Here is a 14,715-nt window from a genome sequence, read left to right as displayed (position 1 = left end):
GCAGTCTGCATCAGCAAAGTGTCTTCATCACTCCGGTGTTTCACTCCGCCGTCATGTGAGCGGTGAGTGGTGGTCCTCCTCCCCCCTCCTAGTCCTCGACCCGGACCCGGACCCGGACCCTCCTCCGGTGGATCTCAGCGAGTTGGTGTTGGTGCCGACGACGGTAGTCCCGGTGGGGTGTCCCCTCCCGCTGCTGTCCCCCCCTCCCCCGGTTTACCCTGCACACCTCCGGGAGGATGAGCGAGCAGGGGAAGGGCTCGTCCGCTTCTGCAGCCGCGGCGGCCCCGGCGGCTCCAGGGTCGGATACTTACAAAGGCTGGCTTTTTAAATGGACCAACTATCTGAAAGGGTACCAGCGGCGATGGTTTGTCCTCAGCAATGGCCTCCTTTCCTACTACAGGTAAATGTTTGACATGTCAAAAATAAACGCGCACGGGGAGTCGTACCTCTGTGTCAGCGCATCGTTACAGCTGGTTAGCTAACATGCTAAAGCTAGCTGTCAAACAGACTCTCCGCTGGCTGTTTACATCGAGCAGACTGTGACAATACACCCCACATGTTTTACTTTAAATGACTGAATGTTGCAGGAAAGCACCAGCACAGATGTGTTTACTCAAACCAACCACTGTAGGAAGATTTCTTACTCGTTAAAGTGATTAAAAAATGCGGCTACAGTAGAATCAGACATCAGCTAACATATAGGCTAGCTCACTAGCATCAAGCTTCTGGCTCTTCTTGACAGGAGGAGATTTAAATGTCGTTTTATTTACTTTTCACAATATAACAACTGGAAACGTGAAGTCATGAAAGTAAACTAATAAATTAATTATTTTTATGTTAATGTCACTATTTTTAAAAACATTTATTCTCTATACAATATTTAGTAATTAATTAATTCACACAGTAATTTAAACATTTCTGAAGCCCAGCTGCTCAGTCTGATCTCTGTGACGTCATGGTCACATGTTATCATTTTATATCCCCACTGTGAACCTGTAATATTTACAGTCTATGCTCTGAACACACAGATGTCACCTGTGAGACAACACTGGCTGTGTAATAGACTAAACAACACCTGTAGATCTGAAGCTTCTTGCAGCATATTCGTGTTTCCACAGGTGTGTGAAGAGGAGGAACAGATAGAAAGGTAGAAAGATGGATCATTTATTGATCCTGAGGGTAATGCAAAGCATCCAGTAGCAGCTTACAGAACAAAAAAAAAACATAAAACACCCACTGTAACCCCTCACATATCCCAAACAAAGATTTAAAGAAACCCCTTTATCAAAATTAAATCTGTAGGCCTTCAATTGGCAATTAACAATTTTTAGTGCTTATTTACTTTGTATTTAATATTATATTGTGTTTTTTGCTAATATTGTGTGTTTGGATAACCTGCTGCTGCAAGGACACCATTTCCCAGTTTGGGATCAATAAAGTAATTATATTCTATTCTATTAAAAATTAGACCTATACAAAGAAAATGTGCATAACCCATACTGGAATAAGATTAGAATCATGTGTACAATTTAAAAGCCCTGGTAAAATTAAACATATATTAGAGAAGACCTGCAGCTGCACAGGAGCATTTATGTTGTGTCTAAAAGGAGTCTGTGCATACTTTAAGGTGCTGATATCTTACATGTAAAGATGAACAACCCAGTCTGATCACTGTGACGAGATGTGCAGATAATCGTCTGTTAGCAGTTTGTTCTTGCTTTCAAGAACACGGTTGCCACCTGTGACTCAGACTAGACTAAACAACACCTGTAGATCTGGTGCTTCTTGCAACAGAATCATGTTTCCACGGGTGAGGAGGAGGAGGAGGCACAATAGAAAAGCTATGAATGTGACCCCTGAGTCCAGATTATTTCACTACTTTCACTGCACGGCTCTTGCACGTTGAATCAGCTTTCTTTAACTGCCTCTGTCGATATTAAAACTCTGCTCGATTGCCTTCTAGGTCACACTGCAAATTGGAAGGAATAACCTCGATATTGATCTCAAAACAAACTGAAATTGCCAAGAACATAAATTCATGTAAAGACTTCATGTTGGACCTTTTGCGATATGTGTTCGGCATGCAGCATTTAATGATACCACACTTAAAAACAATATTAGCACATGCATCGTCTGCATGGAAGGGAGGGTGGAGTATTAGTTGTTCACCCGGTCATTTGAGTTAACCTTCCTTAGCTTAACAGTTTTATTAGTCAAAGCTTTTGTTTCAGGTTCAAATCCTTCACAAATCAGCTTCATTAAAATCTCAAATTGCCCTTTAATTGCTTGCAGTAGTTAAAACAATTAACAGCACATAAATCTTAAGCCTTCTTGGATAATTATCTTTGCAAATGTCACATTTCATCAGGAGGTTAAAGGTGCTAAACTGGTTATGAAGTCGGAGAGGATTCACTGCTTCTGCAAAGGGAATTAAGTTGTCAGGATAGGAATTCACTCCGGGAAATCTTTGACTCACATTGCCTCCCTGCTGCTCCACCAGTCATAAACACACTCCTCAAAAATGAACATCTTTACATTTCATACAGAACATTTTTCTGTCATACTTGCAGAAAATCTCTGAAGCTCATTTAATCCCACGCTACGGCTTTGCCACGACACCTTTAGTACCTCACTTTCCTAAGCAGCCCTTGTTTTTCAGCACTGTCATTTGACACAGAGGTAGTTTAGCCAAGGCAGCGAGTGGTGAAAGGAAAGACGCCTGTTGCCTCTCTACCCTTTATTAATAGTCCATTATGTTGTAAGGTGACTGCCGTCCTCCAGAGTAAAGGTAGCCCGACGACATCTGAGCACAGAGGCAGTGAGGCGAGAAAGTCGCCCCCCCCCCCCTTCCCCTGATGTCCTCCTGCATGGCAGACCACATTGTGTGTGTCTGACTTCAGGCCTTGTCTGCTTCTTTCTGTGCCTCCTTTGGCCCCGACAGTCTCTGCACTTCTTTTATGAGCAAAGTGAAAAGGAAACAGTCGGGACAAATGTGATTTGAAATGTCAAAAAAAGACAACTCTGCTGGATCTTTGCAGTTATGTGGCAAAAAAAGAGATTATGTCAGAGTTATTCTGCTGCCAAACTCTTTGTCTTTTTCACATGTAGCCCCCTTTGTGATGATTCAATGATGCATGAATGTGTGTTATAATTTGATAGGTAGATGTTTTCTAAAGACGATGCCCAAGTGACTTTCCTTTTCATCTCCCATCCTGCATTGATCAGTTGAGTTCAATATGTGTTTGCCTTTTTGTAAAGGCCTGTTTAAATAGAAATCAATCGTGACTGACTGCCAATTAAAGGTCCAGCCAATAACTGAGGGATTACTTTCATTACCAAAGCCTGCTGTGTCTCTTTAACCGGTAGCTGAGAAGGCAAAGGGCAGTGAAGGATCGTAACCAGTGCTCTGGACTCCATGGGTGGACTGTCACACTCAGCACTTGCGTCTGTTGAAATGTAATGACTTCAACATTGCCCTTGTTATTGATTACTTTTGGCCCAAACTCTGCAAGGCTGGCTGTCTTTTATTCCACATTAGCCTGGGTCTTCACTTTTTTTTTTGTGTGTAATGCACAGAAAGAGTTTTATTGTGCCTTTCCCCCCCTCCTTCTTTCACTGTGCTTCTTTCATTTTCAATTTCTTAATTGACTTTTTTCCTCCCAGTTTTAATACTCTTAGCAGTACTTACCTCTTCTAGTGAATCTGGCTTGGTGCTTTAGGGAAGATTACAGGGCATTAAAGCTATGAGTGCTACTGGAGCTGCCATGTCAGTTGATCCAGACTTGTCTTTCATAGTAGAGTAAGCCGACCACTTTTCCTTCTGAGCTGCAGGAGAGTAACAAGATCGTATCACTTCAGGTTCTCAGCGGGGTATCGGCACCGTTGGTGTCCCATGCTGAGAGTCAGGTTATGGTGTTACTGCTGGCACACTCACCTCCTAGGAGGCGGGTTGAGGGAGGGTGGTGAGAGGGTAGAGCCTTGCCTGGGCCCTGTTCAGTGGCCTGGCACTGGAGCAGGAGTTGTGGTGCTCTAATCTTGCTAATGGGCCCCTCGTATAGGTCTTAGTGTGTTTGTGCATGTGTAACAGTGTCTTTATGTGTCCGTCCAGAGGGTCTATGTCCTTTTTTTGTGTCAAGGTGAGCGCAGCAGAGTGCATGGAAATCTGGCCACATTCCCATCATGTCATTGTTTTTAGTTTGTAGCAGATCATGTCATTCCCATGTTGTCAATATAATTGCTTCTGTACACCACGCTCCTCCTAAGTGTATTATGTCTTGTGATGTACCATCTTCACCGCCATGCTCTTGATACTGTGCCCTATACACTTCTGGCCTGCCTGTATGTCTCCCCATGCTTATGGCTGTCTACTCTGTGTTGTTCACTGGTTGTTGTTCTGTCATTACATGCTCCAGATCGGTGGATATGTGTTTTATGAGGATATGTGCGCAGGGGACTGACAGGTAAAGCCCTGCAAATTCTCTACCGGCTCAGCGCATCATGCAGAACCCTGTCTCGTGCTCTCAGCTGCCCTCATCTCACCTCTACCCCCCCTCCCCCCTCCTCCTCCTACTAGTGCCTCAATGTCCCTGTAGTAGTCCTTATCTCACTTACCCAGCTTTTGTAGAATCCCTGACTGTATAATGTCATGGCCTTTGCATGGCCTCGCCTCCCCACAGGGCAGAAGCGATCAGTGAGGTGGTTTTTCGTCTTACTCATCAGCAACATATTCAATCTGTTGACCCACTTTCAGCCAGGACTCTGTGGCTGAGCTTGGCCGGGGCTCAGCTAGAAACTGGGCCGCTAAGGATCCCGCACAGCTTCGCATGGCACCGGCTCGGTCTTTTCTTCAAAACTGATGTGCACTAAGAGTCAGCAGGAGGGCAGAAACACTGAAGCACTTGTTCTGCTTTGGCATTATAACAAGCGTTGACTCTAACCAGTAGACGCAGTGTGAGGGGAAATCACAGGCTGGCAGAACGTACCAACACACTTCAAACCTGTGACTTAATGAGGCTGCAGCCACCTTGTCAGTGTCAACAGAGAGAGTGGAGCTGGTGGAGGGCTCAGTGCTGCTGAGAGGCAGCTGCTGCTGGCAGTAAGGAGCTCGCTGTGGCTGACTGAATGGATGTTAGCGCCCACAGACTAATACAGACACTCTCACATGATTGCTTTTGGAGATGCTGTTTCTGAGAATATGGATGAGCATACTGTGCATATGACCCTGAGAGTAGAGGAAAAACTGTGTTCAATCTAAAAACAAAACAGCATGTGATTTCACTGATTAGCTGGTCTGGTTGATGGTGCTAATCAGCAGAATCAGCTGTCTGCGGCCTGAGTGCAGACCTGCATAAGCCTCAACCCGACCCTGAGAGGGGTCATGATGAACCGTGCCCGCAGCTTAGCTCGTCTAACCGTGACAGAATGACAGGAAGCCAATTTAACCACACAGAACTGTAAATGCAATGTTTCTTTTTCTCCATATAATCCCGTTAGTTGTAGCAACGCTGTTCTTACAAAGACGTCATTTAAAAACATGCCTCATATTTCTGACCCTTAGTAAACTCTGCTGCTTTATTTTTATGTTTATGATGATACACAAAACCTTTTTTCATATTTTGCTGGAGTGCTGCCAGGCTCTGCAGTCAAAGGCTTTATATGTGATGTTTTGATCCAGCAGATGTCGCCCTTGAGCACCAGCATGAAACCAAAACAACTCGCGCTGCATTGTTGTGTTAGCATGCTAATGCTAGCGATCTTTATTATGCTCGTATCTTCACACTGCATGTAAATTTACCTGAAATGAGCGTGATCTAGAAACACAGTTAAGCAGTGAGTACAGTATGTTATTCTTCTTTTCTCTAGTCCCTCAATTAAACAACTTTTATATGTGAGGGGAGGAGTCAGCCGGCCGTCCGGGCGATGTAAACAAAGTGAAGATAGGACTCTGAAAACATCACAGACAGTGGGACTCGGGTGTTACACCCATTGTAGACAGTCATGACTCACAGAGTTATTTTCAGAGGATATACTTGATTTATATTAAGATTAAGATTTACTTTATTGATCCCGCGAGGGGAAATTCTGTTTTTACACTCTGTAAGTCATGAAACACACACATAGGCTGAAATATACACACACATGCACAAACATGTGCCTTGCTCAAGGGCACCTCAGCAGTGCTCAGGAAGCGATCTGACACCTCTCCAGCTACCAGACCAACTTCCATATTTGCTCTGGTTTCCTCAGAGTTTCCTCTGAGTTATTTTCAGAGGATATATTTGATTTATATTATATTTAAGTGTGAAAAATCACACTTAAAGACTTTAACGTTTTATTGGAAGATTTACTCTGGAAACATATCGTCTAAACATTTGGCTTTGACACTCTTCTCTTCTCTTGTCCTTGCTCTTTGTTCTAATCTCTCGCTCTGTTGCTTTGGCTCTCTCGCCCCTGCTATCTGTCTCTCTCTCTTTTTCACACTCTGTCCCTTCTTTGTTCACGCTGTTATTCATTGTTTGGTTTTGCTCACTACAGAGCGCTTGGAGCCAGACAATGGCCTTGTTATCTTGACTACTGTGGCCCACTGAATGTGCAACAGTTGGTCTTAGTGCGGAGGCCACACAGAATACCCACAATTCAGCATGCTCACAGCAGGTCAGGCAGGTCATGCTGAGTGAGGTAGAAATAAATCACATTTAGTTTCTAACGTTAGCGAATGCTTACGCTTTATGTTTCTTAAATGAATGTGCTACAAAGAAAGTTTGTTATGAATGAAATAACAACGTACTTCCTTTGCTGCTTGGCTTTTCAAAGTGAATCCTCGTAAACTGTGGCATTTCTCCGTCCCTCCTCACCCCCCTGCTTGTGCTTATTGGCTGTAGATCTGTCAGTTGTACTTCCCCTTCACTGCAATGACAAATTAGGTCTCATACAAATGTTTTTTCAGCAACGTTGTGCGCCTGCTATTCTTATTGTCTCTCTCTGTCTTCTGTCTCTTTTTCTGTCTCGGTTTTATGTTGCAGGACGCAGGCAGAGATGGCCCACACATGTCGGGGAACTATCAACCTGGCCACAGCGCACATAGACACAGAGGACGCCTGCAACATCGTGCTGAGCAGCGGCGGCCGAACCTACCACCTGAAGGCCAGCACGGAGGTGGAGCGGCAGAGATGGGTGACGGCGCTGGAGTTGGCAAAAGCTAAAGCCATCCGCATGATGAACGATCAGTCGGGTAAGGGGACGCTGCAGCGAGCAGCTACTTACAATGAAAGTTTAAGCTGCATGGTGACGCTTTTTTATAGTCTAAGTGCAAGCTGAAGGGGCTTAATACACCCATGAGGCGCTGATGTTGGACATTTATGAACAGAATTTAACCTTGATAAATAAAGGCTGTGGCTGACACATCCCTGGGCAAACATAGGAAAGTGTGTTTACCAAAGCTAATTATTAAGATCCCTGCAAGGTGAGAGGTGTCTTCAGCAATATCACACAGGCCAGCCAAGATACATATTTACCATTTTGATATTCAGCACAGCTGCCGTCTGAGCTCACGCCCTCCTTCTTCTTCAAGACTGTATGTCTGCAACCTGGCGCTCTCTCGTCTGTGATGCCTGAAGCCGAGCCCCCTGAGCTTCTCATTTTCAACATAAAGCTCCGGAAAATAAAAATATCTGTAGTGTACATGTGATATATTACAAACATACAAGGTGCTTATACATTCAAGACTAAATAAAAAAAATAAGCAATTTCGCCATTCTACATATACATATATGTGCTTTTTGAGTTATATATAAACACACAGCTCAATCAGCAGCGTCGGTTCAGCTGTTGGCGCTCTAAAACTCTCCCCTCTGCGTGACTCATTGGAACGTCTTTTCATTCATACATTCATTTGGGCTTCTTGTAAACCTCGGGCGCGTGACTCCATCTTCTTCACCGTCTTCCACACTCGTATCTTCTTTTGGCGCGGTGGTAATGTTTGAATTAATCAGAGACTGTAAATATTAATTAATGCACGAGTTTGTAAACTTCTTCTTGACTCAGCGCACTCTCACAGAGGAGAGAGCGCCAGGATGCAGCCGTACCCGACTCTCCTTCTTTAATGTTGTTGTGATTCCAGCGTCGGCCAGGAGAGGGCGGTGCGGTCCGTCTTCTCAAGTTTAAAAACATAAAGTAGGATGCTAATGTCACTGTGAAAACTGGACTTCCTTTCAGCTTTCCTCCAGACCACACAGCACACACTCCTATCCACGGGAACTCGTTCTTGTTTGGCTGTTTTAAAAGATGCTGGTCAAAGGGCCGTGGGAAAAAATCCTGGGGACAGCCATTATTCTTCACGTCAACCTTGCATCAACCCAAAACCTCTCTACCCCGTGTCTTTTTGCAGACAGGGTCTACAGAGACTGAGATGGGCTATATATTCCTCTGGCCTCCATTTGAAAGTCAGATCACTAAATATAGACTAGGGAATGAATGTGGGCGCTTTATAGCTCCACCACTTCCAGTAAAGAGGAGAGGAATACTGCTGGTATAATTGTATTTGGAAAGCGGAGGCTATTGATCCACTCGGGCACAGTTTTTGATTTGTGTGTGTGACAATATTTGTTTGTGTATATTTTCTGCAGCATCCTTTCTTCTTTAACCAATGAATTGAAAAGCACAGAGTAAGTGGAATAAGAAATATATACAAATATAAATATAACAAAATCATAATTTTATATCTAGGTTTCTCTTGGGCCCTTTATTGCTTCCTTGCCTCTGAACGTTTTTCTTTATCATTCTCAGCAAACCGTTCCTATATAAAAGCCTGACCTGACCAATACAGGATTTTTGGGACCGATAAAAAAAAAAAAAAATCAGATACCAATATTTTGGCCGACATCCTTCTTAGATGTATGTTAAATCTGTAGAGATAGAAATAGATATACACATTTATAGCTTTGATTGCACAAATGCAGTAATGGAAATCTGCTAGTGTAATACAATGATGCTCAAATAAAATGCTTTTTTACTGGTGAATAAATCCAATAATATCGCTGCATATGTGATAAAATAAACCGATATCTGGCCAATTAATCAGTCGGGCTCTACTTATATGAATGCACCTGCTTGTGTAGCTCTAAGGTCTGTAACAAAACCACAGGTTTGAACTCAAAAGCACGACTCAAAACACAGTCTTTGGTAAGGGAAAAAAACAGTTTTTACTTTTGACAAGCAGACAGAATCCAAAAAAAAAGGGAACACGCAATGTCGACGTCAAAAACACAGCCGAAGTCGATTCCAAAAAAGTTATCTAAGAGAAACAAAAAGGCTTGTACGCTTCACACAGAGGTCAAAGACGAACTGGCACAGAAGGAAGGGGAAGCCACAGACTAAATACTAAGGTGAGGGGGAAGACAACGAGATGGGAACAATCAGGGCGGGGCAGACAATCACACATGAAGGCAGGAAGTGAAGGATCTGAAATGAGATGGAGACGTTAGTGACCCAAAACAGGAAATAATACAAGTAGAAATTAAAACATAACCTCAGACACAAAGCTGGACATGACAAGGTGCTGCAGGGTGAGTCTGCTGGAACTCGACTTTAACACTGTTTGTCATTCAGGACCTCTTCGACACTCTGTTTAAAAAACCTGAAACTTTAAATCTCCAGAAATAATTGAATTAGTGCTTTGCTTGCCATGCATTTGACTTTAATCCCACGTAGCAGCAAATTGTTTGCCCTCTCTTCAACTCACTCGCTGCTTTAAAGCTTAGAGAATGGATACGTGCACGTCTCAGTGTTTTTCTAACATTTCCTCTCACAGCTAATCTATCTGTGGGAGGAGGATTTAAGCCAATGTGAGAAAAGGGACACTGTGATTCTGTCTAATGCAACCGCTTGTGCAGGAAATGCTTCAAACAGACTTTTAGACCTCGACACAATGCTTGTAAAAAACAATGATATTGATACCTGTTTCTAAACCATGGAAACAAAAATGGAAGTCAGAGGCACCAAATAATGAGTAACTTTTTTATCGTCTTTATGGGACCTGAGAAATGTCTGTTTCTTCAGACCTTGACACTTGCACCGTCCCTGCTCTCTCGCTCGCTCACGTGCTGCAGCTTTCGGTCTAAATATGACCAAAGATCTGAAGCTTTTTTATTCTATTTTATTTTTATTTTAAACCCGTTTTCTGGCACAACTTCACCAACTACAAAGGTGCACGAAGAGTGAAAGGCTTGGAGAGGTTGAATAGCTCCTGCAACTCTTGTAATATGAAGATCAACTTTATTAGCAAATTAGACCGATGTGTTTCGGCTTGTGGCGTTCATCAGGGTCATTTTCTACTTTTCAACACAATATGTCTTTACATACATGAATTGTATCATTTTCAAAACGTTTGTAACCCAAGAAAAAGAAAATCTGGTCAACCTTTGTTAGAACTTACCAAAATGTAATTTCTACATTATTTTGTCATCACGATGGTTCAGAGTGTCCGTTGTTTTCATCCCCAGTGTGAGACAAACAGCTGCTATCGATCCTCTCAGGCAAACAGCCTCTGAACATCACGTGTTTAGATAGAGATCTACATTGACTCGATATCGTGGAAGTGGCTGGTTGTTTCATTACTCGGTGTAATTGTGCCTTTTTTTTTGTATTCTAGCAGAAGAAGGTTTTAAAATAGTTCAATCCAGTAAGACTCTGTAAGACCTCTATCCCCAACTCAAATCCTCAGTCTGTCTTTGTCTGGGATCTGTGAGAATCCCTTCTCCTGACAACTGACCCGAGCCCAGAATACATTCCTTGAGTTCCCTCATTAGCACCTGAAGCCTTCACCATTCATGAGCCTCCTCTTTGTAAATTGCCCGTCCTTTCATGAGTGCATCTTGCTTCTAATTTAGTCTGAGATTGGATTTTTTAAAAGACAACTAGAGCTCACCGCCTGTAGTCATTGAGGCGTTGAGCCAGCAGGGGGCAGTGTTTCCCCGTCCCTTCAATGTGACCCCTCCTATGGGTTCGCCCTGCTTTGTTTTCACTGCTGCTTGTGAAAGTGGGATCACAGCCCGTTGAATCAGCTGTTCCAGTGGTGACTTCAATATGCGAGAATGTCATGGACTTATATTTAAATTCAACACGAGTGAATACTTGCTGACATGGTGGATTTTGGTGGAAACAGGGAAGCGGTTTGGTGACTAATTCATAGATAGTCATGCAGTGGTTAGTTTCTCTGGGTCTAACTGAGTTCAAACAGCTGAGGGAGTCAGCAGCACGTGCAGATAGACGTTTCCAGCCTTTAAACTGATGTGTGCCTTCGTTTCAAAACAACATGTGCATTGATGTGTAACAGCATCCGAACATCACCTGATTCAGGTCACTCTGGTTTGTGGATAAATTGCCTTCACATGATTTACCTTTTTGGACTTCACTGTCAGATATCTACTTTGTCATCCTGCTTGTGCTTTTTCTTTCATGTATCATCTCTTTCCCGTCTTCTACACACTCTCTCGCTCTTATAGTCTTAAGGTAGTGCGCTGTCCGTGGTCCTGAAACGGTCAAAACAACGTCAGGACATATTTGGACAGCCTTGGCTACATTTTCTCATTCTTCATCCTCCTTTCTCGTCTCATGGTCCCGACTGTCTCCCTGCTTTTTCTTCTTTTTTTTTCCTCATACATTCGCTCCGGCACTCTCGCTCTTCCTCTCTCTTCCAGTCACCCTCTCCCTTGCTGTCTGGTTTTTCCCGCCCCCCTCCCTCTTCCTCTCTGTCCTCCTCTCTCGCAGTAAGCCGTCTACTCTGCTTTTCACCCAGCGGGGTTTAGTCCTGAATGGAATGACCCTCTGCTGCTTTCTCCACTCGTTTCCTTTATCTTAAAACATTTCTATTGTGCTGCAAAGTCCGGAGGAAAGACATAGAAACCGGATAAGGCACAGCTTTTTCTCCTGTAAGTACTCAGCTTTTCTTGCATCTGTGTTTTGCCCAGTGTGTGTGTGTGTGTGTGTGTGTGTGTGTGTGTGTGTGTGTGTCTCATGTTAACATGATTAAATGCAGCTGTGTATGAATGTTCTGGTTTATATTACAGTATATCGTTTTTCTTTAAACGGTCATTACACAAAGATTTCTGTTTTCCCATCCTGAGGTTGAGGCTGCTTACAGAAGACATCTGCCCCCAGAAATTATTACAACTCATTCAGGACACAAACTCTGCTTTGAAATTGGAAAAGAAAAATATAGTAATGTGTATTGAAAACATAGATTTTAAATGTTTTTTCTCTTTAGCATCCCATTGGGAAAGGGGTGCATGTTTCTGTGCAGGGTAGGAGACTATAATTCAGAAGGAGCTGCATCCTGAATTAGTAAATTCATCAATCAATCCTTATTAGTACATCGCCAATTCATAACAAATGTTTTCTCCAGGCGCTGTAAAGAGCAGATAAAAGACCTCACACTTTGTTATATTATCTACAAAGACCCAACGTTAATCCATCATGAGCACTATGCAACATCAAGTCATCATCAACTTTTATTTAAGTTCTCAGAGAGATCATTGAGGGCGACCCTGCCGAGAAAACATACATCAATGATAAACAACAAGAAATGAGATAAAGCTACTGCAGAAAATAAAATCAATAAAAGAAAGAAAGAACAATAAAATATAAACACTAAAATAATTTAAAAGCTTGAAGTTACTACAGTGATAAGTCAGTAATTAAAATCAAATAAAACAGTTACAGTCAGGTATTGGGCGGTTAAAATGATATTTCTAAAAGTCAAACTCAGGTCCTTTTGTAAAATATTCCAAAGTTACAGTGGAGAGGAAAAACATCCTTTTAAGAGGCAGAAACCTCGAGCAGAACCAGACTCATGAAGAACAAACATCTGCTTAGACTGCGCTGGACTTGGAAAGTGGAAGACATGCAGGAGGAAGAAATTCATGTCTGAGAAGTGTTTAAATGTTTGACTCAAAGTGACAGAAGCGTTCGGATGAAAGATCTGGATCCTCAGATTTTTACAGAAAATACCCGTACTGTATTTTAAGTCGTTATGGAGCCAAACATGTGTTTTAAATGACTGCGTGGTGTTGCTTGTTATACTTTTTGATCTCATGAAAAGATGTTGGAATTACAGATGGCGTGCTGGGGCGCCTGTAACCTAGTGGTTATAGTGCGTGCATCCCATGTACTGAACTTATGTGTCATCCAAGCAGGCAGCCCCGGGTTCAAATTCGACCTGGGCCTCTTTTTCCTGCATGTCGTACCCCACTCCGTCTCCCCAAAAATAAAACCAGATGGCACGCTCCCCATCTTTATCAATTAGTCCTGCAGTTGGGCGTGTATCGAATCGGTTGTCCTCGTTTGTCTTGGATGTTAAAGCGCGTGTCGGCAGAGGTCGATTCACTCAGATCAGGTCGGTCTCCAGTGACCGGGGAGACGGAGACAGAAGCATCAGACATAACAAACATATCTGCCAGATGAAGCTCCTCTCTGAGATCAGTCTGTCAGACAGGAAGCGTCCTTCTGTTTCCTTTTTGATTGTTGTCCCTCGTGTTTTACAGCCACGTTTTCTTAAACCTGATTGCGGTATCCCTTTGTTGTCTCATGATGGATTAAACCTCTTTGAACTCACACTCCCCCCGTAACCTACACGCCCCACCCACCACCACCAGTAGTGGCCACACGGACTCATCGATCTTTGAGTAACAGGCCTCCCACATCCTCTCCCACAGGTCTGACCCGCTCTTTGAGACTCCACAGTGACTCCATAGAGTAGATGCTAAACAATTAAAACCGATCAAATAAACAGTTTAGAGCCTGTTTCAACTGGGATGTCTTCCTGTTTTCTTACAAAAAGCTTTTTTAATTCTCACTCCTACATCTTCATTTTCACCTCTTATCTCTTTATTCTTGTTTTGTCTCCGTTAATGGATTCTGAAACCCGCAGTGCCTTTCTACTCTTAAGTACGTTAAATGGCATGTTGAAGCGCCGTCTCACTGCTTCAGACGTGGTTTTGAGTTTTTCTGATGGATAATTTGGCCACGCCCAGGAATCAGTGATGCCAGAATGGACAAGATGATGACATGCTTTGTGATAGTTTTTATTTATTAATGTCAGTGTATCTAGGCCTCGACATTATTTAAACATCAGCTTTGCTTCTTAAGTCATTAAGGACAAAAATGTCCACTTACAAAAAACTGCTCTAAAAATAGAACAGATTGATATTTTTTTCTACTTTTTTCTGCATACATCTCTTAAACAACTTCCGCCCTGCTCAAAACTACCAAACATTCAATCATTTTGAGGATTTTAACCCTTTAGATGCCAGTTTGATTACTTGATGTCACTGTTGTTATTTATGAAAAAAAAAACACAAAAATGAGTTATTTTCCATTTAACAAATATTTGGTGGCTGGGGGATTTTTTAAAAATCAGTCTTGGATATGTCAAAGATTATCCAAAATATTGACTTTGATGCATTGTTAGTTTTTGTGTAGCATCAGATTTAAAATGTAGTTCCCTGTTTATATTGGAGGGCGAAAATGTTCAATTTACAAAAACTGCTATAAAAATAAAACGGATTCATATTTTTTTCTACTTCTTTTTTGCATAAATCTCTTAAGAAACTCCAGCCCTGCTCAAAACTATCAAATACTGAATAATTATCAGGAATTTAACCCTTTAAATGCCAGAATCATGAAATCAAACTGGCATTTAAAGGGTTAAATGCCTGAGGG

General features: G+C 42.5%; 1 protein-coding gene across 3 annotated transcripts in view; it reads left to right on the top strand.

The window, feature by feature from the left end:
* osbp2b (oxysterol binding protein 2b) overlaps positions 1-14,715 on the top strand; it is a 337,585-nt gene continuing 322,870 nt past the window's right edge. The window contains exons 1-2 of one of the 3 annotated variants that reach the window (XM_061039266.1): positions 1-400; positions 7,023-7,231. In XM_061039266.1, the coding sequence (XP_060895249.1) occupies positions 237-400; positions 7,023-7,231 (373 nt within the window). In that variant the 5' untranslated portion in view covers positions 1-236. The remainder of the gene's footprint in view (positions 401-7,022; positions 7,232-14,715) is intronic. The other 2 variants (XM_061039265.1, XM_061039267.1) reach the window with 2 other exon arrangements.

The sequence above is a fragment of the Labrus mixtus genome, chromosome 5 (genome assembly GCF_963584025.1).
Source record: "Labrus mixtus chromosome 5, fLabMix1.1, whole genome shotgun sequence".
NCBI lineage: Eukaryota > Metazoa > Chordata > Actinopteri > Labriformes > Labridae > Labrus > Labrus mixtus.
Note: the sequence above shows the minus strand (reverse complement) of the source record. Positions and strands in the feature narration are given on the sequence as shown.